The 24,684-nt window shown below is 45.8% G+C and overlaps 2 protein-coding genes across 2 annotated transcripts in view; one reads left to right on the forward strand and one right to left on the reverse strand.

The window, feature by feature from the left end:
• The window catches only part of LOC121360141 (arf-GAP with coiled-coil, ANK repeat and PH domain-containing protein 3-like), a gene marked incomplete at its 3' end in the record, with an annotated part of 48,085 nt that extends 40,347 nt beyond the window's left edge, over positions 1–7,738 (reverse strand). Inside the window, exon 1 of the mRNA XM_041479671.1 lies at positions 7,579–7,738. Coding sequence (XP_041335605.1) covers positions 7,579–7,625 — 47 coding nt within the window. The remainder of the gene's footprint in view (positions 1–7,578) is intronic.
• Positions 7,739–12,521: 4,783 nt separating this feature from the next.
• LOC121360140 (tRNA pseudouridine synthase-like 1) lies at positions 12,522–24,480 on the forward strand (the record flags this gene model as incomplete). The annotated part of the gene is made up of 4 exons (XM_041479670.1): positions 12,522–12,696; positions 14,346–14,403; positions 21,232–21,419; positions 24,445–24,480. Coding segments are annotated over exons 1-4 (341 nt in total), but the record flags the coding sequence as incomplete, so codon positions are not given.
• Between the last annotated feature and the right edge of the window lie 204 nt (positions 24,481–24,684).

A 24,684-nucleotide genomic window follows, 5' to 3' on the forward strand; every position in this document is an offset into this window, starting at 1 on the left:
GTTTTGGGCTCAGGAATTGAATTTATCTGTGCTCACACACACAGTGCTGGGAGCAGCAGCATTTCCCAAAGGGAATGGCAATGATGGAGTGAGCTGGAGCAGCCTGGGGATGCAGGAAGGATCCTGCACAAGCCCTGGGTGCTGAGAGAAGCCTCACCCCTGGTGTGCAGGGCTTTTATTCCCTTTTTATTAAACATCCTGTGAGCTTATCCCAAAGGGAATGGCAATGATGGAGCCAGCTGGAGCAGCCTGGGGATGCAGGGAAGGATCCTGCACAAGCCCTGGGTGCTGAGGAAAGCCTCACCCCTGGGTGGGAAGGGCTTTTATTCCCTTTTTATTAAACATCCTGTGAGCTTATCCCAAAGGGAATGGCAATGATGGAGCGAGCTGGAGCAGCCTGGGGATGCAGGAAGGATCCTGCACAAGCCCTGGGTGCTGAGGAAAGCCTCACCCCTGGGTGGCCAGGGCTTTTATTCCCTTTTTATTAAACATCCTCTGAGTTTATCCCAACCATTCCAAGCCCTGGAAGCTCATCTGTGCTCACACACACAGTGCTGGGAGCAGCAGCATTTCCCAAGGGAATGGCAATGATGGAGCAGCCCGGGGATGCAGGAAGGATTACCCCAGTCCCTGATATGATATAATCTGTTTAGACAGTGCCACTCCATGCTTATTTAAGGACTGAGTGAGCACTTGGCTCTGGGAGGTGCCACCCGTGAGCTGGGCCAGCAGCCCTGTGTCACAGGCACGTGTCATAATGAATATCTATAAATATTTCTAGATAATAAATAAAAATCTGTATTGATATTTATTCATTTTTGCATTTATGATTTAAGCTAATAATTCTATGCTTATAGTACATCTAATATTTATAATAAATATAATATTGGATATAATATGTATATGTTATATTTATATTTTATATTCCATATAATATTTATATTCTATGTCTTTAGAATTAATCTAATATTAGTTCATCTTTATATCGTATATTTTATATATTTTATATTAATTTCTATTTTAACGTCTGTATAATTGATATAATATTAATTCATATTTATAATTAATATCATTCATAATAAATATAATCTATTTTAATATGGGCTTTTCACAAATTAATCCCCAAATTCACCTCCAATTAATTCCCAAATTCACTCCAATTCACCCTCAATTCACCTCAAATTCACCTCCAATTAATCCCCAAATTCACCCTCAATTCATCCCAAATTCCCCCTCAATTCACCCACAATTCACCTCCACTTAATCCCCAAAATTCCCCCTCAATTCACCCCAAATTCACCCCAAATTCACCCTCACAGCCTGGGATTTAGGAATCCAATTAATTCCTTAATTAATTACAAGGAACACAACTCCACCACCCTCCAGGCAGGAAATTCTGCCCCTCAAATTCTTGCCCGTTCCAAGATTTTAACTCTGCATTGCCCCAGAGAAGGAAAATCAGCTTCAAGGCATAAAAATCTCATTTTTCCACGTTCCCTCCTCCCTCCAAGCCTGGAATTGCCGCCAAAAAAGGAACAAATTCTCCCTTCTCTTCCCCACAGGAACTCTGAATTCTGCTTTTTTCTCACCTCCTCTCCTCCACCCTCATTTCTGGAGCAAAGCTCTACCTGAGATAAAGCTCAGCAACGCCTGAGTGGAACAAACAAATGCCTGGAATCCCAATCCAGCCCTGAGAGAGAGGAGCAAACAAGAAAAAAAAAATAAAAAAAAGAAAAAAATAACCCCTCAAGCTCCCAGAAATATTTTGTCCTGTCCCCAAAATCCAGCCAGACTTGGACTCCACGCCCCTTTCAAGGGTTCTTTTCTTTATTCCAGATAACCAAGTTCCCCCAGCCAGCAGAAGCTTGGTTTAATTTTAAGCAAAACCAGAAAAATTCTTTTTTTTTTTATATAAAATAATTCATCTTGTGGCTGAAATGCCATAGTTATGAAAGCAGGATTTAAAGGGGCCAGTGCTGAAGAAATTTGAATTTCATTCCTTCCTCCACTTCAGGAGCTTTCCAGTTTCAGGTTGGTTTTGGGCTCAGGAATTGAATTTGAGTTAAAGATTTTGTCGTTTTTAACTAGGTATTTTAGAGAATTAGAACTGTTAAAAATCCTCAAAAATTATAAATAATAACATTCTGGGAAGACCCCAAATATCTCCATGAGAAAACCCCAAATATCCCTGTGGGAAAACCCCAAATATCTCTATAAAGACCCCAAATAGCTCTTTATAAAGACTCCTAATATCTCTTTATGATGACCCCAAATATCCCTGTGGGAAAAACCCAAATATTTTTTATGAAGACCCCAAATATCTCTTTAAGAAGACCCCAAATATGTCTTTATAATGACCCCAAATATCTCTTTATAAAGACCCCAAATATCCCTGTGGGAAAACCCCAAATATTTCTTTATAAAGACCCCAAATATCTGTGTGGGAATACCCCAAATATTTCTGTGGAAGACCCTAAATATCTCCTTATGAAGACTCCAAATATCCCTGTGGGAAAACCCCAAATATCTCTTTATAAATACCCCAAATATCTCATTATAAAGCCCCCAAATATCTCTTTACAAAGACCCCAAATATCTCTTTATAAACACCAGAAATATTTCTTTATAAATACCCCAAATATCTCATTATAAAGACCCCAATTATCCCTGTGGGAAGACCCCAAATCTAAAACAGATAAACTAAAATAGATAAATATATATTTTCAGCTAATAAACTGAAAATATTTTATAAAGTACTGTAAGTAGAAATGAATTAGTTTCTGATTTTGAAGCAGTGCTGTGACAAACTCGGGGACAGCTGCAGCCACCCCAAACCCCAAAATCCCAAAATCCCAAATCCCTCCTGCAGCTCAGGTTACAGCTCCCAGCCTTCCTGCCCAAAATAATCCAGGGCAAAAACCTCTCCAAAATTCAGCTGTTCCCTGCTAAGCCTTGACACCAAACTGGTGCTTCATTCCCTCCACCATGAGCAGCATTTTTATATATAAATAATACCTTATAAAAAAAACAAAAAACAATAACAACAACAACCCAGCACTAAAATATATAGATAAATAAAAATAAATATAAATATAAGTCTAAATATACCTATAAATATAAATATAAGTCTAAATATACCTATAAATATACCTATAAATATACCTATAAGTCTAAATATACCTATAAATATACCTATAAATATACCTATAAATATACCTATAAATATACCTATAAATATACCTATAAATATACCTATAAATATAAATATGTATGCATAAATAAATACACATTATATAAATATATAAAATATATATAAATAAATATTCCAATGGTAGGGGGGAAAAGGTGGATAAATCCTAATGACAGATGGAAAAAAAAGGGGGAAAAAAGGTGGATAAATCCTAATGGCAGGTGAAAAAAAAGGGGAAAAAAAGGGTGAATAAATCCTAATAGCAGGTGAAAAAAAAGGTGAATAAATCCTAATGAGAGGTGAAAAAAGGGAAAAAATAAAGGTAGATAAATCCTAATGGCAGACCAAAAAAAAGGGAAATAAAGGTGGATAAATCCTAATGGCAGACCAAAAAAAAGGGAAATAAAGGTGGATAAATCCTAGTAACAGATTAAAAAGAAAGGGGAAAAAATAAAGGTGGATAAATCCTAATGAGAGGTGAAAAAAATGGGAAATAAAGGTGGATGAATCCCAATGGATGCCAAGTGAGCAGAGGATTGATTAAATTGGATTTCTCAGTGGATTTCAGAATTCCCCACAAATCCATTCCCACAAAAAAAAAGCGTTCCTAGATTTCCCAAACTCCTGGTGGGAGATAAAAGCACTTTATCTGAGAGGTGCAGGAACGGGTCCTGCCGGCTCATTCAATTGTTGACTGAACTGCGGGCACACCCCGAAAACGCCTGCCAGGAGTCAGCCTCACCTGCCAAACAGGTGAGACACAGCTAAACCAGGGAGATAAAAACTTAAAAAAAGTCAAATTTCCTTTTAGGAACTGGAATTGATCAGCTGGGAAGGGATGAGGTGGATTTGACACCGAGTTGGAGGTGATTGTTAATTATTAGATGTTAATTATCTTGTAAGATGCCTGAAAAAATCAGCTTTACCTGCCAAGCTGCACGTGAGACAGCTAAATCATGGAATTGAAACATTGAAAAAGTCAAATTTCTTTTTAGGAACTGGAATTAATCAGCTGGGAAGGGATGAGGTGGATTTAACATGGAGTTGGAGGTGATTAGATGTTAATTATCAGGTGTTTGTCCTACAAGATGCCTGGCAAAAAAGCTTTACCTGCCAAGCAGGTGAGACAGCTAAACCAGGGAGGTAAAACATAAAAAAAAGTCAAATTTCCTTTTAGGAACTGGAATTGATCAGCTGGGAAGCGATGAGGTGGATTTGACACCGAGTTGGGGGTGATTGTTAATTATTAGATGTTAATTATCAGGTGTTTGTTCTATAAGATGCCTGGCAAAAAAGCTTTACCTGCCAAGCAGGTGAGACAGCTAAACCAGGGAGGTAAAACATTAAAAAAGTCAGATTTCTGTGTAGGAACTGGAATTGATCAGCTGGGAAGGGATGAGGTGGATTTGACACTGAGTTGGGGGTGATTGTTAATTATTAGATGTTAATTATCAGGTGTTTGTTCTATAAGATGCCTGGCAAAAAAGCTTTACCTGCCAAGCAGGTGAGACAGCTAAATCATGGAGCTAAAACATAAAAAAAGTCAAATTTCTGTGTAGAAGTGGAATTGATCAGGTGGGAAGTGATGAGGTGGATTTGACACGGAGCTGGAGTGATTGTTAATTATTAGATGTTAATTATCAGGTGTTTGTTCTACAAGGTGCCTGAAAAAATCAGTTTCACCTGTCAAGCTGCAGGTGAGACAGCTAAATCATGGAATTTAGACATTAAAAAAGTCAGATTTCTGTGTAGGAACTGGAATTGATCAGCTGGGAAGGGATGAGGTGGATTTAACATGGAGTTGGAGGTGATTGTTAATTATTAGATGTTAATTGTCAGGTGTTTGTCCTATAAGATGCCTGGCAAAAAAGCTTTACCTGCCAAGCTGCAGGTGAGACAGCTAAACCATGGAATTGAAACATTGAAAAAGTCAAATTTCTTTTTAGGAACTGGAATTGATCAGCTGGGAAGGGATGAGGTGGATTTGACACTGAGTTGGGGGTGATTGTTAATTATTAGATGTTAATTATCAGGTGTTTGTTCTACAAGATGCCTGAAAAAATCAGCTTCACCTGTCAAGCTGCTGAGACACAGCTAAATCATGGAATTGAAACATTAAAAAAGTCAATTTTCTGTGTAGAACTGGAATTGATCATGGGAAGGGATGAGGTGGATTTGACACCAGGATTTCTCAATATCTGAGGTGTCCAGTCTGAAGATTTCAGTTCTTCTTTTCCCTCCTAACACCAGGATTTCTCAATATCTGAAATATAAATTCTAAATATTTCAACTTGGTTCCTTCCTTCCCTCCTAACACCAGGATTTCTCAATATTTGAGGTGCAAAATCTCAGTAATTTAACTTGGTTCTTTTTTTCCCTCTAATATCAGGACTCCTCAATATCCACAGTGTAAATTCTGAATAACTCAATTAATTTTTTCCCTCCTAACACCAAGATTTCTCAATATTTGAGATGTAAATTCTAAATATTTCCACTTGGTTCCTTCCTTCCCTCCTAACACCAAGATTTCTCAATATTTGAAATATAAATTCTAAATATTTCCACTTGGTTCCTTTCTTCCCTCCTAACACCAGCATTTCTCAATACCTGAGGTGCTCATAACTTAAATATTCCAAGCTGATTTCCCCATCCCAAGCTCGTGTTCTCCCTCTCACAGACATTCTGTGTCTGGCCACGGGGGAAGCAGTTCATAATTCCAGCCTTAAAAAAAGTGCTTTTGATAAAAATCCAAGGCAGTGCTCTGAGAGCTGTTTTGTTTTTGTGGACAGAGCAGGATGATGTTGCCTGAATGCTAAAAAACTTGGCCTGGAGCCCGCACACACACACACACACACACTGAAAATGGGTAAAATAAATAAATGAACAGATCAATCGGGGCTGACGTCAGCAGGAAAGGGTCACTGCCATGTGGGACAGACAGACACGGGGACAGCGAGGTCACAGCGCTGGCTCGGGGCCAGCCAGCAGCTCATGGCACAGGGGGGGACAAAAAATGGGAATAACAGAGAAAATAAAGGTGGATAAATCCTAATGATAGGGGGAAAAAGGTGGATAAATCCAAATGACAGGTGAAAAAAAAAGGGAATAAAGGTGGATAAATCTTAATTATAGGCTGAAAAAAGGAGGAAAAAGGTGGATAAATCCTAATTATAGTTTAAAAAAAGGCAAATAAAGGTGACTAAATCCTACTGGATAAATCCTACTGGGTGCTAAGCGAGCAGAGGGCTGATGAAAGCATTTCCTGCCCAGCTCCATGAATAAGCCCCGTGATGCCAGGATGCCAGAGCTGTCACCTCACCTGGCCCTGCCCAGCGGCAGGACGAGCAGGCTCTCCCCGCAGGGTGAACCCCGGCCACGGCAGGACCCCTCGCACTGCTTTTACCTCCACGAGCACACAAACCCACCACAAAACGCCAATTTGGCAGCCGGGCCTGTGGCACGGAGCTCTTCTGCACGGAGCCCGCGGTACGAGCGTTTCTAGAAATGCAGAAAACCATCGCGCGGCTCGGAAACCATCCTGAACGCTCCTCCGACAAAACGGGTTTTGTTATCTGGATGATTTATTTTTTTTTCTTGCGGTAAACAAAAAGATTCCGAGCAGGAACAAGACGAAACATCTGCAGGAAGCAGAGGCAGCCCCAGGAGCTTCCCCCGCGCAGGCAGGCAGGCAGCCCCAGCCGCTCCCGCAGGCTTTTGTCTGCATTTCGCTGATGCACACAGCGCTGGGGCGGCGGGCATCGCTGCCTGCGGGATCCCTGCCCTGCCCCGAGCACATCCCGGCACATCCCGGCACATGGCAGCCCCTCCGGACACGCAGCCGGGATGCTCCGGGCACAATGGAGCGGCAGCTGCCGGCTGCTTCCCCCCCAGCCCCGCAGCGGCCTGATGTGGCTGCGAGCACAGCCAAGCCGGAGCCTTTGTTGTCACAGCCCGGATTCCTCCAAGACCGCTTAAAAAAAAAAATAAATAAAAAATAATCATCCACCCTCCGAGAGACGGGGATGTGAGCGCATGGAAAATGAGCGTGTTCCCCAGCGGGCGGCTCCGAGCAGCGCCGCCCGGCCGAGCCCCGCGGGGGATGCGCGCTCCCGGCGGGCTCCGGAGCCCCGAGAACCCCGCGGTGTTCGTGTGCGAGCGCGGCGGGGCGCGGGACACGGAGGGATGCGGGGCACACGGCAGGGATTCGCGGGGAACGGGAGGGATGCGGGCACGGAGGGCAGCGCCTGCGGCCCGAGGCATCGCCGGCTGAGCGCGCCGGGCCCCGGCTCCGGCCCTTCCCGGGCCCGGGCGCGGCCCTGCCCGTCCTCCCGTTCGCCCCGCACCGCCCCGAGCCGTTCCCGAGGCGGCCACGGCGCTCCTGCGCTTACCGGAACCGGGGCGAGTCCTTGATGCACTCCTCGAACTCCACCGTCATCCTGCCGGCTCGGGCTCGGCCGCGCTGCGCTCAGCGGAGGAAGCGCATCGCCCGCCGGCTGCGAGACGCGCGGGCAGCGCCCGCCCCCCGCACCGGCCCGCCTCCCGCGGCACCGCCACCGAACCGGGGACGGCACCGGGAACGGCACCGGGAACAGCACCGGGAACCTGACCCCCTCCCGCACACCGGACACAGCTCTGACCCCCCTGTGCACACCGGACAGAGCCGTGATCCCCCTGTGCACACCGGACACAGCCCTGACTCCCCTCCCGCACACCGGACAGAGCCCTGACCCCTCCAGCCCCCGGACACAGCCCTGGCCCCTCCATGCACCGGACACAGCTCTGACCCCCCTCCCGCACACCGGACACAGCCCTGACCCTCTGTACACACCGGACACAGCCCTGATCCCCCTGTGAACACCGGACACAGCCCTGATCCCCCTGTGAACACCGGACACAGCCCTGATCCCCCTGTGCACACCGGACACAGCTCTGATCCCCCTGTACACACCGGACACAGCTCTGACCTCCCCCCATGCACCGGACACAGCCCTGACCCTCTGTACACACCGGACACAGCCCTGACCCCTCCAGCCCCCCCGGCTGTGCTGGGTGGGTGACACGGGCACGTCCCCGTCCCCTGTCCCCAGCCCCGCGGGTTCTGCCAGGCTGGGAAGGAGCTCGGAGATGCCCGGAGTCCCCAGCCTTGGCGGGAGCTTTAAGCTCGGCTCAGCACCCCCAGAGCGCAGCACCAGAGGCACCCTGGGCACCTCCAGGGCTGGGGACCCCTCTGCCTCCCTGGGCAGCCATTCCAGAGCTGAGCACCCCAAGGTTTCAGTATCTGATGGGAATCTCCCCTGCCTCAGTTTCCTCTCCTCCTCTCACGGCAGAAGGGATGAGACCCCACCTGAACGGCCCCTGTGAAGTGCTGAGGCTCCCTGAGCCTGCTCTTCTGGAGCCTGACCCAACCCAGCTCCCTCAGCTGTTCCTCAAAAGTCATTTTCAGCCCTTTGAGAGCCTCGCTGGCCTCCCCTGGACGTGCTCCAGCCCCTCAGTGTCCTTTTTAGAGTGAAAGCATCGACTCCAACTCCACCCAGACCTGGCACTGAGTGCCACACCCTTAAAAACCTGCCGGGATGGGGACTCCAGCACCTCCCTGGGCAGCCCATTCCAAACCCTTTCCATGAAGAAAACGTTGCCTGTTCCTGGTTTTTGGGTGAGGGTGAGGCTCAGAAGACACTCAGGACAGGAGTGGCTCAGGGCTGAGCTGGCTGTGACACCGGCTCGGGTGGATGGTGACAACCTCAGGGCCAGCTGGTCACACCAGGGAGGAATTTTTTACCATGAGGGTGTTAAAATAACGTCAAAGATTGTTGGATTATGCTTTTTTTCTGACCTGGAGATGGGGTAACTGAAAGATGTTTTAAAAACTTTTATTTTTGGTCTCACGTGAAGGGTGAGACAATACAGATGTTGTAATTCTCTACAAATCTATTTCCCACATTAGATTGTCCAGAGAGTTTTGGCTGGAAATATTCCTATCCCTGGAAACATCCAAGGTCAGGGTGAGCAAATTGGCCTGGTGGAAGGTGATCGAGGCAGAGGGTTGGAATAGCTGAATTTCAGCTTTCCAATCCAAACCATTCCGTGATTTCCAGGCAGGATTTCCAGAATTTCAACTTTCAAATCCAAACCATTCCATGATTTCCAGAATAGCTGAATTTCAGCTTTCCAATCCAAACCATTTCATGATTTCCAGAATAGCTGAATTTCAGCTTTCCAATCCAAACCATTCCATGATTTCCAGGTAGGATTTCCAGAATTTCAACTTTCCAATCCAAACCATTCCATGATTTCCAGGCAGGATTTTCAGGCAGGAAGAACAACCCCAATCCAGTGGTAAAATTCCATAACCAGCAGCAGGATTGGCACCAATCCTGTCCCTCCTTAATCCACTTTTTAATTTTCCATGGGCAGTGGATTTGCTGCTGCCAGCATCCAGGGGATAAGTCTGCAGGAATCCCCCGGGGGAAGGAGCACATCTGGATTTGTGGGTCCAGCCGAACTGAATTCCATTGCCACAGGACAGGCAACAAAATGTGGTGTGGCTAATTGAGGTTAATTAATCCTGATCTTCCACCCACCCAGCACCACAGACACAGCAGCAGCAACCACATCGTTCACTGATGGTTTTAAATGAACTTTCTGTGAACTCAGAGGAGGGCCTGATGTGGAAATCCCACGTTTGAAGAAAATCCTACGTCTAAACCAAAGCCACGAGTGAAACAAGAGGGCCAGGGGGCCCTGACAGAAGTCACAGGGAGACCTCACCCAGCCATGGACAGGAACAGTGAGGAAATGAAGTGAAATTTGATGTTTAATGCCATTTTTGCACACAAATTGCAGCCAAAATTCACCTCCAGGCCAGGCTGTCGTTTCCATCTGAACTGAGAGAAAGGCTTGAAGTGGAAATCCCATGTTTGAAGAAAATCCTACATAATAAAGACCTAAACTGAAGCCAAGAGTGAAACAAGAGCCCCAGGTGTGTCTGAATCCATGGCAGGTGTCACAGGGAGACCTCACCCAGCCATGGACAGGAACAGTGAGGAAATGAAGTGAAATTTGATGTTTAGTGCCATTTTTGCGCACAAATTAACACCAAAATTCACCTCCAGACCAGGCTCTTGTTTCCATCTGAGTTCCCAGAAGTGAAATGAGGTGAAATTTCATGTTTAGTGCCATTTTTGCGCACAAATTAACACCAAAATTCACCTCCAGACCAGGCTCTTGTTTCCATCTGAGTTCCCAGAAGTGAAATGAGGTGAAATTTCATGTTTAATGCCATTTTTGCACACAAATTGCAGCCAAAATTCACCTCTAGACCAGGCTCTTGTACCCAGACCTTGATTTGTTGGCCACAGCCACGAGTGAGAGCAAAAATCTGAATTATTTAAGGGTTATCAGAGGCTGGAGTGTTCTGAGGAATTCAGGGGAGGGAATTAGCCCTGGAAAACACCTGGGCCCAGGAGAAGGGGTGAGGTGAGCTCTTTTTCTTTCTGTTTTGTGAGGTTTCACAGAGGTCAAACCAACCCAAGGCTCCTTTTCCAGTGATGCCTTTTTGTGCTGCCTAAAAACAGAGGCCAGACAAAATTAAAGAGAATAAAAAGCAGTTCTATTTATTTGAAGGGCCTTCAGGTACATTTAGGGCAGATGAAGCCCCCCCAAAAAAATGGACAACAAATCACAGGTTTTCATATTTTTATGTTTGGTTCATCTGCATATTGGGGGTGAATCTCCCAATTACAGCTTCAGGTAATGAAGGAATTTACCCCAAATTTTCTCCCCCCCCCAACTCATTTTTGTTTAACTTTTTTGGGTCCTGAGGCAGTGAGGTGTCCATGATTCCCAGGCCTGGAGAGGAATTGTTGCATCTGAAAATAAAATGTGAAGACAGCAGCTCACACTGTACATGGAATTTAGAGTTCTGCACTAAAGAACTGCAAATATATTAAAAATACAGAAGTTAAAATCCAAAGGCATCACCGGCAGGGATGGAAGTGAGCAGCTCCTGCCTGCACAAGGATTAGAAATCCCCCTCCTCTCCAGAGCTGAAAGTCATAACTTTTTTTCATTCCAGCATGGTGTGTGGCCTGAAAGCTGCCTGGGTTTTGCCATTCAAAACAGATCTCAGACTTGCATGAGGGGAATTTTTCTCTCCAGGGATTTTTCTCTTCCTCTCCCTGCTTCACCAACGAGTTGGGTGCCTGTTTGAGGTTCTTGCCCATCCAGATATTGCAGTTCAGTGTTTTAGAAAGGAGTTTTAAATGCAGATTACAGGCATTGAGAACATCTGCAGCCTTTGTGTTTTACCATTTTCTTGGTTTATTTTTGTCCCTGGAGCTGTTATTTCCTCTCAGCTGTTATTTACACATCTTTCCAGGCTGAACTGGATGGTTTGGGATTGCCTGGAACGCCCGTGCTGGCAGGATTTGGCTTGGAAGGGACCTTAAAAATCACTCAGTTCCCACCCCTGCCACCACCCCAGGGTGCTCCAACCTTGCCCTGAACACTTCAGGGATCCAGGGGCAGCTTCCCTGGGAATTCCATTCCAAGGAAGCCATTCCCCATGTCCTGTCACTCTGTCCCTTGTCCCCAGTCCCTCTTCAGCTCTCCTGGAGCTCCTTTAGGCCCTGGAAGGTGCTCTGAGGTCTCTCTGGAGCTTCTCTTCTCCAGGTTTTTCACATTCCCAGCTCTCCCAGCCCTTGGAGCATCTCTTGTGGCCCCTGCTTTATGTGTTTTCTTAGCTGAAATCAACACAATATTATTATTATCTTTATTATTATGATTTTCTTCCATCCAGCTGAGTTGCAGGCAGCACAGCTGGAGAGCTGAGGAGCATCCAAGGCAGAGCACAGGGTTCCAGAGGGGTTTGGTGTTTGCACAACATCCCAGCTCTCATCCCATCCCCATGAGCAGATCCCAGTTCCCATGAGCACATCCAGGGTCCCCATGAGCAGGTCCCAGTTCCCATGAGCAGATCCCAGTCCCCACGAGCAGGTCCCAGTTCCCATGAGCAGGTCCCATCTCCCACCAGCCCATCCCCGGTCCCAATCAATCTATTCCCGGTCCCCATCAACCCATCCCTGCTCCTCAGAAGCCCATCCCCGGTCCCCATGACCACATCCCGGTTCCCACGAGCCCATCCCCGGTCCCTACCAGTCCATCCCGGTCCCCACCAGCCTATCCCGGTCCCTATGATCACATCCCCGGTCCCCACGAGCCCATCCCGTTCCTCGCCAGCCCGCTCTCTCCCGCTCGCCGCCGTGCCGTGCCGAGCCGTGCCGTGCCGAGCCGAGCCGTGCCGTGCCGAGCCGAGCCGTGCCGTGCCGAGCCGGAAGCGGCCGTGCCGGCCGGGGGAAGGGGCGGCGCTGCCGGGCGGTGCTGCCGGCCCCGCTCCGCTCTCCGTGCCGGGTCCCGCCGGGCCTGTGCCCGGGTCCCCGCGGCCCAGCCATGGGCGGTGCCCCTGCCCGGTACCTGGTGTTCTTTCAGTACTTTGGCACCAGGTACAGGTACGTGCCCCGCTGGGCCCAGCCACGTGCGGGAGCGGAGCAGCGCCGGGGAGGGATGGAGAGCAGGGCTGGGAGATGGAGACTGGGGACAGAGCCTGGGGACAGAGCTTGGAGAGAGCAGGGCTGGGAGAGCTGGGCTGGGAGAGCAGGGCTGGGAGAGCAGGGCTGGGAGAGAGCAGGGCTGGGACAGCAGGGCTGGGAGAGCTGGGCTGGGGGATGGAGATTTGGGACAGAGCCTGGGGACAGAGCTTGGGGACAGGGCTGGGAGAGCAGGGCTGGGAGATGGAGACTGGGGACAGAGCTTGGAGAGAGCAGGATTTGGAGAGAGCAGGGCTGGGGGATGGAGACTGGGGACAGAGCCTGGGGACAGAGCTTGGAGAGAGCAGGGCTGGGAGATGGAGACTGGGGACAGAGCTTGGAGAGAGCAGGATTTGGAGAGAGCAGGGCTGGGGGATGGAGACTGGGGACAGAGCCTGGGACAGAGCTTGGAGAGAGCAGGGCTGGGAGATGGAGATTGGGGACAGAGCTTGGAGAGAGCAGGGCTGGGAGATGGAGATTGGGGACAGAGCTTGGAGAGAGCAGGGCTGGGAGAGCAGGGCTGGGAGAGCAGGGCTGGGGGATGGAGTTTGGAGAGGGCAGAGTTTGGGGATAGAGCTTGGGGACAGAGTTTGGAGAGAGCAGGATTGGGAGAGAAGGGCTCAGGGATAGAGCTTGGGGACAGAGCCTGGGAACAGAGCTTAGAGAGAGCAGGGTTTGGGGATAGAGCTTGGAGAGGGCAGAGTTTGGAATGACAGGATTTGGAGAGAGCAGAGTTTGGGCAGGAACGGATGAGAACAGTGTTTGGGGAGCAGAGTTTAGGCAGGGGAGAGTTTGGGGATGGATGGATGAGAACAGAACTTGGGGGAGCAGAATTTGGGAGAGCAGAGTTTGGGGAGGAAGCAATGAGAGCAGAGTTTGAGATGGCAGAGTTTGGGACAGCATAATTTAGAATTTAGGGAGAGCAGCGTCTGGGAGAGCAGAGTTTGGGATGACAGAATTTGGAGAGGGCAGAGTTTGGTGAGGGATGGATGAGAACAGTGTCCAGGTGAGGGATTAACCCCTTGCTGGGCAGGTGAGAGCAGGCAGGGAGCTGGACCTTGCTGTGCACAGAAAAAGGGATGGTTCAGGCAGGAAATGCATAAAACCAACAAGGCAAAAAGACAGGAAAGGGCAGAGAAGAAGGGAGGTTTCTCCCAGGCAGGAGGACAGAGCAGGAAGCTCATCACAAACTCTTTTAGTCAATTTATGACACTCACAAGTTCTGGCCTCCAACTGGCAACCAGCTCCTGACCCTAAAATAGTTCTATCTCCAAATAATTTAATTTATCTGCCTTATACTCCTGTCAGCCTCAGTCTCAAGGGCCAGTCCAGAGAGGAACATTTGAAGGATTATTTTATTTCCAACATCCCTTCTTGAAAATAACCACTTTTAATAATTTAAATTTTAATAAGTTCAATAGCCAATAAGGCACTTTCCCTTCCCAATCCTCAGTGTTTGTTCCCTGCAAGATCCAGGAAGTCCCCCAGGAAGTCCTGGATTTGTTGGTGGGCTCTGTCAATTCCCTAAATGTTGCCACACATCAATAAATCATATTTGTTTTGCTCTGCAGTGGGGTTATGGAGACCAAGAGTGATCAGGCCCTGGTTGGAGTCCAGAATTATCTGGAGGTAGGTCCTGTTGTCATGAAAATGAAGCTTTTAGGGTCACATTATTCAGCTCCAGAAATTACCAGGGCTGAATATTATTTTGAGGTGGACACTCAGTAAAACTGGCAGAGTGCTAAACACTGCAAAGTTCAAAACCAAATACCCAAAATCATGTCATGATACAGATTCTGACCTTAAAAAGATGTGAACCCTTCAGTGAGACTTAATTGAGCCCAGAACTGGCTCTGAGAGCCCCTCAGCTGCTGCCCCACCTGAGCTTTGTTAACACTTGTGGCTTGTCCTAAAAACTGCCTCAGTCCTGCTTCATGTCCAGTTCCTTCATGGATTTAGCAGCTGGATGCTGTTTTCTCCCAGGAGAGGATGTTCCTGACAGAGGTTTGCAGAACAAAGCACAGCAGGATGTCCATTGTTCTGTGCTGCTTCCCATTTTTTTTAAATTTATTTTGGAGTTCTGTTATGCCAGGGGGAAAAAAAAATCCTGTTAATCCTGCACTGCTCCCAGGGATTCCCTTGGACCTGGGAATGGTTTGAGAAGCCCAGGTGCTGTTTGGGCTGGCAGAGAGTGTGAACAGGAATGAAAAAACCCCAATTTTACACCCAGGAGTAGAAAATGGGTCACCTGAGCATCAAAATGCAGTTGTGATTTAAATTGTAAATTAATTACAAGCTGCTGTTGTGCTGCTGAGTCAGGAATCAAAAGGAAGGTGAATTATTTCTCTTGTCTTGGAAGCATCATGGAGTTCAAAATGAAAGTTGTGCCTGCTTGGAAGATAAGAGGTTGTTGATTCCTGCGGGTCAGAGCACATTTTGTCACTCAGCTCCCATCTGTGGTCAGGCTGTCTGACCCAAATCCCAAACTGCAGCACTTTGGGATGCTCTGCTCTGCAGCCCTGGTGCTGTGGAGGACAGAGCTGTCCAGGAGCAGCCTTGGTGACACCCCAGGTGACAAGGGCAGGACATCCCCACGCTCTGTGGGGCTGAGAATTCCTGCTGCTCTCTTGGGAAGGCTGCCCTAGAGCTGAGGCTGGACAGAGTTAAAGAATAAAGCAGGGATTTATGACAAGGATCTCCTCAGTGGATCCACCTTGGGCAGCACGAGAGCCCAAAAAAGATCTCCTCAGTGGATCCACCTTGGGCAGCACGAGAGCCCAGCCAGGGCTGCAGCCAAGGTGAACCCAAATGGTCCCAAAATGAACCCAAGATTAACCCAACTGGTCCCAAAATGAACCCAAGGTGAACCAAAATGGTCCCAAAATGAACCCAAGATTAACCCAACTGGTCCCAAAATGAACCCAAGGTGAACCAGAATGGTCCCAAAATGAACCCAAGGTGAACCAGAATGGTCCCAAAATGAACCCAAGGTGAACCAAAATGGTCCCAAAATGAACCCAAGGTGAACCAAAATGGTCCCAAAATGAACCCAAGATTAACCCAAATGGTCCCAAAATGAACCCAAGGTGAACCAAAATGGTCCCAAAATGAACCCAAGGTGAACCAAAATGGTCCCAAAATGAACCCAAGGTGAACCAAAATGGTCATCCAAAAAATGGATGATCGGGCACAAAATTATAAGTTTTAGTCCATTTGCAGATTGCAGTTCATTGTCCAATCCCAGCTCAGCCCCTGCAGTCCCATCCTTGTTCTTCTCTCTCCAGCCCACGCTGTTTGTGCTCTTGGGCTGAGATTTGGATCATTTGTCCTTGGTGCCCAGCTGGAGCAGGAATTGTTTTGTCTCCCTGCTCTGTGCACAGAGCTCACCATCCCATAATATGAACCCAGACCCACTAAAGCACACTAAAGCAGCACAGAATGTGAGAAACAGAAAAGCCAAAACCTGAGGCATGGACTCAAAAGGAAAGTGTGAGGAATTATGTCTGGAATCAAGAGTTCTAAGGGTGTATTCATGTGGCTTTTTGCCTGAGACTGTGGCAGAGAAAGTGGCTAAATATTGTGCAGAACCCAAAAAGGATTTTCTATCCCATTTATCTCATCCTCTGAGCCATGCAGGGCCCCAGGCTCTGGATGTGGGGGTGAGCCCAGCAGTTGTTCTGCATTATCCCAGCGATGTCTGAGCAGGCACATGGGTAGGGTGGATGATTAGAGGAGAAAAGAAGAGGAGAAAAAGACAAACATGAGCTTATTTGGTGTTGCCTTTTCCCCAGTATCAGCACTTTGCGGGCCAGCTCGGTGCTTTCATGTGGTGGTATTGATGCTGGGCACTGCTGTGTCTATTGGAACCACATGGGAAGCCTTAAAGCAGCTTTAATAGAAAACTTCTGGGGCCTGCAGGAATTTCTCTTCCTTCCTCCTTTTCTCTGCAGCCTTGAACTTCACTGCTTTCCCCAAAGCCAGGAAGGCGAGCGAAGGGAAGGGCAAAATTAAAGCTCTAATGAGATCCTTATTGTGTTCTGAGGATGTCCAGCCATTTGTTTGTAAGCAAATAACCTGGGAGGTGCAGACTTGGTGTTCCAGCAGCTGGTTTGTGGAAATTGGAGTGGGCTGGTTGGTTTTGTGTCACTTTGGGCTGGGGCTGAGCAGATTTGTGTCACTGCAAAGCTTTTTTAGTCCTTGCTGCTGCTCTGTGACAGAGCCCTGCGACTGCCCAGAGGAAATGGAGCCTTGGTTTAGTCCAGAGATACTTGTAGGAGCTTTTAATCTTTCTTTGAGGGGGGTGAGCTTTGCTGACAACATTTGATTTCTTGGAGACAAGTCTTGGAGCACTCAGAATCCCAATTTGGGCCCAAAGCAAGCTCCAGGCCTTGTTTCCCCTCATGGGAAGGTTGGAGCTCTGTCATTTGTCTCCCTCCAGTTCTTTGTGGAAACTTTTCACATCCAGGACTTCATGCTTTGTGTCTTGTAGGAGCTTTTCATCCCTTTTTGAGGGGGGTGAGCTTTGCTGACAACATTTGATTTCTTGGAGACAAGTCTTGGAGCACCAGTTTGGGCCCAAAGCAAACTCAAGGCCTTGTTTCCCCACATCCAGGGCTTGGAGCTCTGTCGTTTGACTCCCTCCAGTTATTCTTTGGAACTTTCAACATCCAGGACTTCATGCTCTGTGTCTTGTAGGAGCTTTTCATCTTTTTTTGAGGGGGGTGAGCTTTGCTGACAACATTTGATTTCTTGGAGACAAGTCTTGGAGCACCAGTTTGGGCCCAAAGCAAACTCCAGGCCTTGTTTCCCCTCACGGGGAGGTTGCAGCTCTGTGATTTCTCTCCCTCCAGTTATTCCTTGGAACTTTCAACATCCAGAACTTCATGCTGTGTCTCCTGTAGAAGTTTTCATCTCCTTTTGAGGGGGTAAGCTTTGCTGACAACATTTCATTTCTTGGACACAGATGTTGAAGGACAGAATCCCAATTTGGGCCCAAAGCAAACTCCAGGCCTTGTTTCCCCTCATGGGGAGGTCGCAGCTCTGTCATTTGGCTCCCTCCAGTTATTCATGGAAATTTTCACATCCAGGACTTCAGGCGCCGTCTCAATTCTTAGGAATGTCTCTGCTATAAAGGAAGATCTCACCTTTTGCTGTTTTCTTGGGATCTGCAGATTTCCCATCCCTCTCAGGCCTGCCTGAACCATCTCCCATTTCCCATTTTGCTGGGAATTGCTGCCCAAACTCATCTTCCCCTCCCAAAATCCTGATTTGGCCAGCAGCCTTGTGCTGAGGGCAGAAATTGTTCCTCATGAAAGGAAAAGGGAGGAGGAGAGGAGACGAAGGAGAAACACCAGCTCCTTACTATGCAAGGCAGCTCTGGTCCAACCTCCTTCCCCACATCCTTTAAAAAAAGAGCAAGAAATTCAAGCAGACAAAGAGAACTGTCATCTTCAGCCTCTGTTTTGATAATAACCCCAGCGATGTCGCAGATTGCTTTGGAAACCTTCTCTTCTAACAAAATCCACATTCTCAGCGTGTCCTTTCTGGCATTCACTTCCATTTCATCCATCCAACTGCAAATGAGCTGGGTTTTTAATTACTTTCAGCTGACATAGCACCCAGTGAGTCAGGGAGGCTGGCATGACTTGCAACCAGCAGCTTGCTTGTTATTAATTATTAGAACACTGTAATTAATAAATTGTGCAGCTCCCTGGCAGGGCACTGCAGCCTCTGTGTCTGAGGCCAGAGGATGAAAGCATGACCAGTCCAGGGGAAGAAAAATTTATTTTTCCAAAACATTCCCAATGCCTGTAAAGGTCGATGGAAAATCTGGAGGATTTTTTTATTTTTTATTTTTTAAATTCAGACTTCAGGAAGAGAAGTGGATGAACTTTTGCTCCCCTGCCATGGGTGATGTTCATCAGTGGGCTCGTTCTTCCCTCCAGCATGAGAGGAAAAGTGAGCTGGGAGCAATAAAAGCAAGCTGGAATGTGGATCCATATCGTTCTGGCAGCCAGCAGTGGAAATTCCAGCGTAATTCCAGCTATGGAAGGCTCAGTGAATGGAGCCTGTTAGCAGGACGCAGCAGCTAAATGCAATTAATGCTTCCCCCTGCATCCCTGGCATGTCTGAGGGATAAACTTCCACCCTGGCTGCTCCAGGAATGTGGCTGCGTGGAAAAATTCAGGATAAATTCAGATGGGCGAGATGTGAGAGGCCTCCAGCAGGTGCCAAAGCCAAGATTTCAGTGTTTATAGCATCTGCTAAATAAAAAAACTAATTTTTTTTTTTAAAAATTGATGTTTCCTGTGGCTTAAAGGAGGGAGCAGAGAGCTGTGAACTCTCAGTTCACACACACAGGAGAGCCCAGCTCCTTTATTCCTTTATCTTCTTCATTTCTTTTTAGCTGGGTGAAATCTTGAACTCCTGCTTCAGTTCCCCCCTGGGAACCCACAGAGGATCCCAAACAGGATGAACAGCACCAAAAGCTCAGATGAAAGAGAGCAAGGACAGGAAAAACTGGTCCCTATCCAAGCAATTCCTGCATGTAAATAATGCAATTTTTTTTGAAATTCAGGGTGGGGGATATTAAAAGATTAAAGGAGGGGAGGAAACCTTCAGTACTCAAAGGATTTTGGATATTCAGATAGGAAATATTTGCAAAGGTGAAGGGGTCATTTCTTAGCTGCCTGCAAAGAGAAGTTCAGGAGTTCTCTCTTCCAGGAGATTTTATCCCATCCAAAAGAAATGGAATATTAAAATTGAAGCTGGAGGCAGCAGTTGGTAGAATATTATCAGTGTATTTTGGAGGGAAAAAAAAAATCCACAAAGCTTTGAGCTTCACAGACTGGGATTTATTTGGTGGTGTTGATGGTGCCATTCCTCCCTGGGCTGCTCAGAAAGGTGGGAAAAATCTGATGGAGAAGAAAAATCTCATTTGTGGAAGGAAAACCCCCAGTCCTGGCACCTTTGTGGATTTTGCTGGGGAAATAATCAGATTTACTTGAGGCATTGCTCCTCTTTTCCTCTCCAGTCTGGTTTCCAGTGGAGAAATTCAGTGTTGTGCTGATCCAGCTTGGTTCCTGATTATCCAGGTGGAGCTGGAACAGATAAAGAAATGAATATTTTTCACTTATTTTGTGCACTGAAGGAAGCTCACACAACACAAAACAGATAAAGAAATGAATATTTTTCACTTATTTTGTGCACTGAAGGAAGCTCACACTACACAAAGCAGAGGATAGAGATGAGAAGTTCATTTTGACTTTATTTTATCCCCCTAAGGAAGCTCTCGTGGCATTTTGGATCCTCTGTTTGAGGTGATTTCAGGGCAGAAGCTGAAAAACCACTGATTTTAGGAGAAATTCTCCCAAACCCTCAATTCTTTTCAGCCCACAGTAACTCCAAACTCCTCTGGGAGCAACGCAAGGTGTGGTTAGCCAGGAGTGATGCCTCAGGTTTTGGCTTTTCAGATTCTGTGCTGATTTCTCAGGTTTTAAGACAATTTTGCTAGATTATTGCTGAATTATTGCTAAATTATTGCTGAATTTTTGCTAAATTATTGCTGATTTTTTTTCTGAATTATTGCCAATTTATGGCTGAATTATGGCTGAATTATGGCTGAATTTTTGCTGAATATTTGTTGAATTATTGCTGAATTACTGCTGAATTATTACTAAATCATTGCTGAATGATTGCTGAATTATTGCTGATTTTTTGCCGAATTAGTGCTGAATTTTCCCCGAATTATTGCAGAATTATGGCTGAATTTCTGCTTGAATTTTACTGAATTTTTGCCATATTATTGCTAGATTTTTGCTGTATTTTTGCTGCATTTTTGCTGTATTTTTGCCGAATTAGTACTGAATTTTCCCCGAATTATGGCAGAATTATGGCTGAATTTCTGTTGATTTTTGCAGAATTTTTGCCGAATTATTGGTACATTTTTGCTACATTTTTGCTGTATTTTTGCCGCATTTTTGCCACATTTTTGCTGTATTTTTGCTGCATTTTTGCCGTATTTTTGCTGCATTTTTGCCGTATTTTTGCCGCATTTTTGCCGTATTTTTGCCGTATTTTTGCCGCATTTTTGCCGTATTTTTGCCGCATTTTTGCCGTATTTTTGCTGCATTTTTGCCACATTTTTGCTGTATTTTTGCTGCATTTTTGCCGTATTTTTGCCGCATTTTTGCTGCATTTTTGCCATATTTTTGCCGGATTTTTGCCATATTTTTGCCATATTTTTGCCGTATTTTTGCCGCATTTTTGCCGTATTTTTGCCGCATTTTTGCCGTATTTTTGCTGCATTTTTGCCACATTTTTGCTGTATTTTTGCTGCATTTTTGCCGTATTTTTGCCGCATTTTTGCCGTATTTTTGCCGCATTTTTGCCGCATTTTTGCCGTATTTTTGCCGTAATTTTGCTGCATTTCCCCCAATTTTCCCCTTTCCCTGTCAGAAGGCAGCCGAGCAGCTGAAGCCCAGCGCTCCCATCAAGTTCCACATCTCCAGCCGCACGGACAGCGGCGTGCACGCCCTGGCCAACGCCGCCCACCTGGACATCCGCAGGGCGCCGGGCAAGGCGCCCTTCACCGCGCAGCAGCTGCTGCAGGGGCTCAACCACCACCTGCGGCCCGAGCCCATCCGGTGAGTCGTGCTCGCCAAAAACATCCCTGCCTTTTGCTTTGCTTTGGCTGCAAAAGCAGGAAAAACTGTCCCTAGCCGAGGGATTGCTGCGGGTAAATAATGCACTTTTTTGGAGGTCACGGAGGGGGTTGTGGGGAGATGAAAGGAGAGGAGGAAACCTGCGGTGCTCAAAGGATATTCACATAAAACTCTGAATTTTTCTCTGCTTATCTTAACCTGTCTCTGCTTAAAAAATATTATATCTATGTATTCTAATATAGTAAGTATTTGAAATATATATTCTAAATATTAGATATATATTACATATTAGAATTATTATATGTTATGTATTATAATGTAATATATGATATTTGATAGTTAATATATAATATTTAATATATAATATTTAATATTTAATATTTAATATATAATAGAAAATATATAATATATAATATTCTATATATAATATATAATATATAATATATAATAGAAAATATATAATAGAAAATAGAAAATATATAATAGAAAATAGAAAATAGAAAATAGAAAATATATACTATATACTATATACTATATATATAATAGAAAATAGAAAATATATAATAGAAAATATATACTATATACTATATACTATATAATATATACTATATACTATATAATATATACTATATACTATATAATATATAATATATAATAGAAAATATATAATATGATATAGTATAATACATTATAATATAATGTTATGCTACATAATATATTATATATTGTAATATAATTATTATATATTATATTATCTATTCTAAATATTATATCTATATATTCTAATATATATTCTAAAATATTACATCTATGTATATTATATCTGTGTATATTATATCTATATATGTTATATCTATATCCATATTGTATCTATATAATTTCACTATTATATAGTGAATTCACTATTTATATTCACTATTTATATTCACTATAAATTCACATTCTCACCTCTAACCCATAAGTCTAGAAGCCTTTTCCAAGGTCTAAAATCAAATCCTGGGTTTAATTCCAAGCTTTGGCTTCCAGGCCCAAAGTTCTGAGAGTTCTTTACATTTCAGACTCCAGCACCATCCCCCAAAGCTCAGAGCGTATTTCGGAGCTGGAGTCGTTTCAGGAGGGCTCTGCTGTCCCCGGAGTGGGCCTGGCAGCGTGGGAGTCTCACACCTCCTGTTCTGCTTTTGGAGCACACAATTAAAGATTCCTGAGTGACAAGGAGAGCTGCCTTTCCTCCCACCTCCTGCAAACTGCCTGTTAGTGCTGTCGTGGAGAGAGCAGAGCATTTTTTCTCTCATACTTTGCCATTTCTAGTTAAATGTCTTTGGGCTTTTTTTTTTGCCTTTGATCTCAAAATTCAGGCCCTGTTGAAAATGCTAAAAAATGCCACAGTTCTTTATTTACAAGCTTTGGAATTTTTTGTGTCCCACAGCATCCTCAGTGCCCAGCGGGTTTCCAGCAGCTTCCAGTGGAAAACCTTTGGAATTTTTGTGTCCCTGTTGATGGAAAAGCTTTGGAATTTTTTGTGTCCCACAGCATCCTCAGTGCCCAGCGGGTTTCCAGCAGCTTCCAGTGGAAAACCTTTGGAATTTTTGTGTCCCTGTTGATGGAAAAGCTTTGGAATTTTTTGTGTCCCACAGCATCCTCAGTGCCCAGCGGGTTTCCAGCAGCTTCCAGTGGAAAACCTTTGGAATTTTTGTGTCCCTGTTGATGGAAAAGCTTTGGAATTTTTTGTGTCCCACAGCATCCTCAGTGCCCAGCGGGTTTCCAGCAGCTTCCAGTGGAAAACCTTTGGAATTTTTGTGTCCCTGTTGATGGAAAAGCTTTGGAATTTTTTGTGTCCCACAGCATCCTCAGTGCCCAGCGGGTTTCCAGCAGCTTCCAGTGGAAAACCTTTGGAATTTTTGTGTCCCTGTTGATGGAAAAGCTTTGGAATTTTTTGTGTCCCACAGCATCCTCAGTGCCCAGCGGGTTTCCAGCAGCTTCCAGTGGAAAACCTTTGGAATTTTTGTGTCCCTGTTGATGGAAAAGCTTTGGAATTTTTTGTGTCCCACAGCATCCTCAGTGCCCAGCGGGTTTCCAGCAGCTTCCAGTGGAAAACCTTTGGAATTTTTGTGTCCCTGTTGATGGAAAAGCTTTGGAATTTTTTGTGTCCCACAGCATCCTCAGTGCCCAGCGGGTTTCCAGCAGCTTCCAGTGGAAAACCTTTGGAATTTTTGTGTCCCTGTTGATGGAAAAGCTTTGGAATTTTTTGTGTCCCACAGCATCCTCAGTGCCCAGCGGGTTTCCAGCAGCTTCCAGTGGAAAACCTTTGGAATTTTTGTGTCCCTGTTGATGGAAAAGCTTTGGAATTTTTTGTGTCCCACAGCATCCTCAGTGCCCAGCGGGTTTCCAGCAGCTTCCAGTGGAAAACCTTTGGAATTTTTGTGTCCCTGTTGATGGAAAAGCTTTGGAATTTTTTGTGTCCCACAGCATCCTCAGTGCCCAGCGGGTTTCCAGCAGCTTCCAGTGGAAAACCTTTGGAATTTTTGTGTCCCTGTTGATGGAAAAGCTTTGGAATTTTTTGTGTCCCACAGCATCCTCAGTGCCCAGCACCTTCCAGAGGAAAACCTTTGGAATTTCTGTGTCCCTGTCACCTGTCCCGTGTGTCCCACAGCATCCTCAATGCCCAGCACCTTCCAGAGGAAAACCTTTGGAATTTCTGTGTCCCTGTCACTTTCCCTTGTGTCGCACAATATCTTCAGTGCCCAGCACCTTCCAATGGAAAATCTTTGGAATTTTGGTGTCCCTGTCAATGAAAAACCCTGTCAATGAAAAACCTTTGGAATTTCTGTGTCCCGTGTTGATGGAAAAGCTTTGGAATTTGTGTGTCCCTGTCACGTGTCCTCTCTGTCCCACAGCATCCTCAGTGCCCAGCACCTTTCAGTGAAAAACCTTTGGAATTTCTGTGTCCTGTGTTGATGGAAAAGCTTTGGAATTTGTGTCCCTGTCACGTGTCCTCTCTGTCCCACAGCATCCTCAGTGCCCAGCGGGTTCCCAGCACCTCCCAGTGGGAAACCTTTGGAATTTCAGTGTTCCTGTCAATGAAAAAGCTTTGGAATTGGTGTCCCTGTCAATGGAAAACCTTTGAATTTTTTTTTTGCCTTTGATCTCAAAATTCAGGCCCTGTTGAAAATGCTAAAAAATGCCACAGTTCTTTATTTACCATAACTTTTAAAAAATGGGATCTCTTTATTTTTCCATCATTTTTAAA

Source organism: Pyrgilauda ruficollis, unplaced genomic scaffold (genome assembly GCF_017590135.1).
Source record: "Pyrgilauda ruficollis isolate IOZ18807 unplaced genomic scaffold, ASM1759013v1 scaffold493, whole genome shotgun sequence".
NCBI lineage: Eukaryota > Metazoa > Chordata > Aves > Passeriformes > Passeridae > Pyrgilauda > Pyrgilauda ruficollis.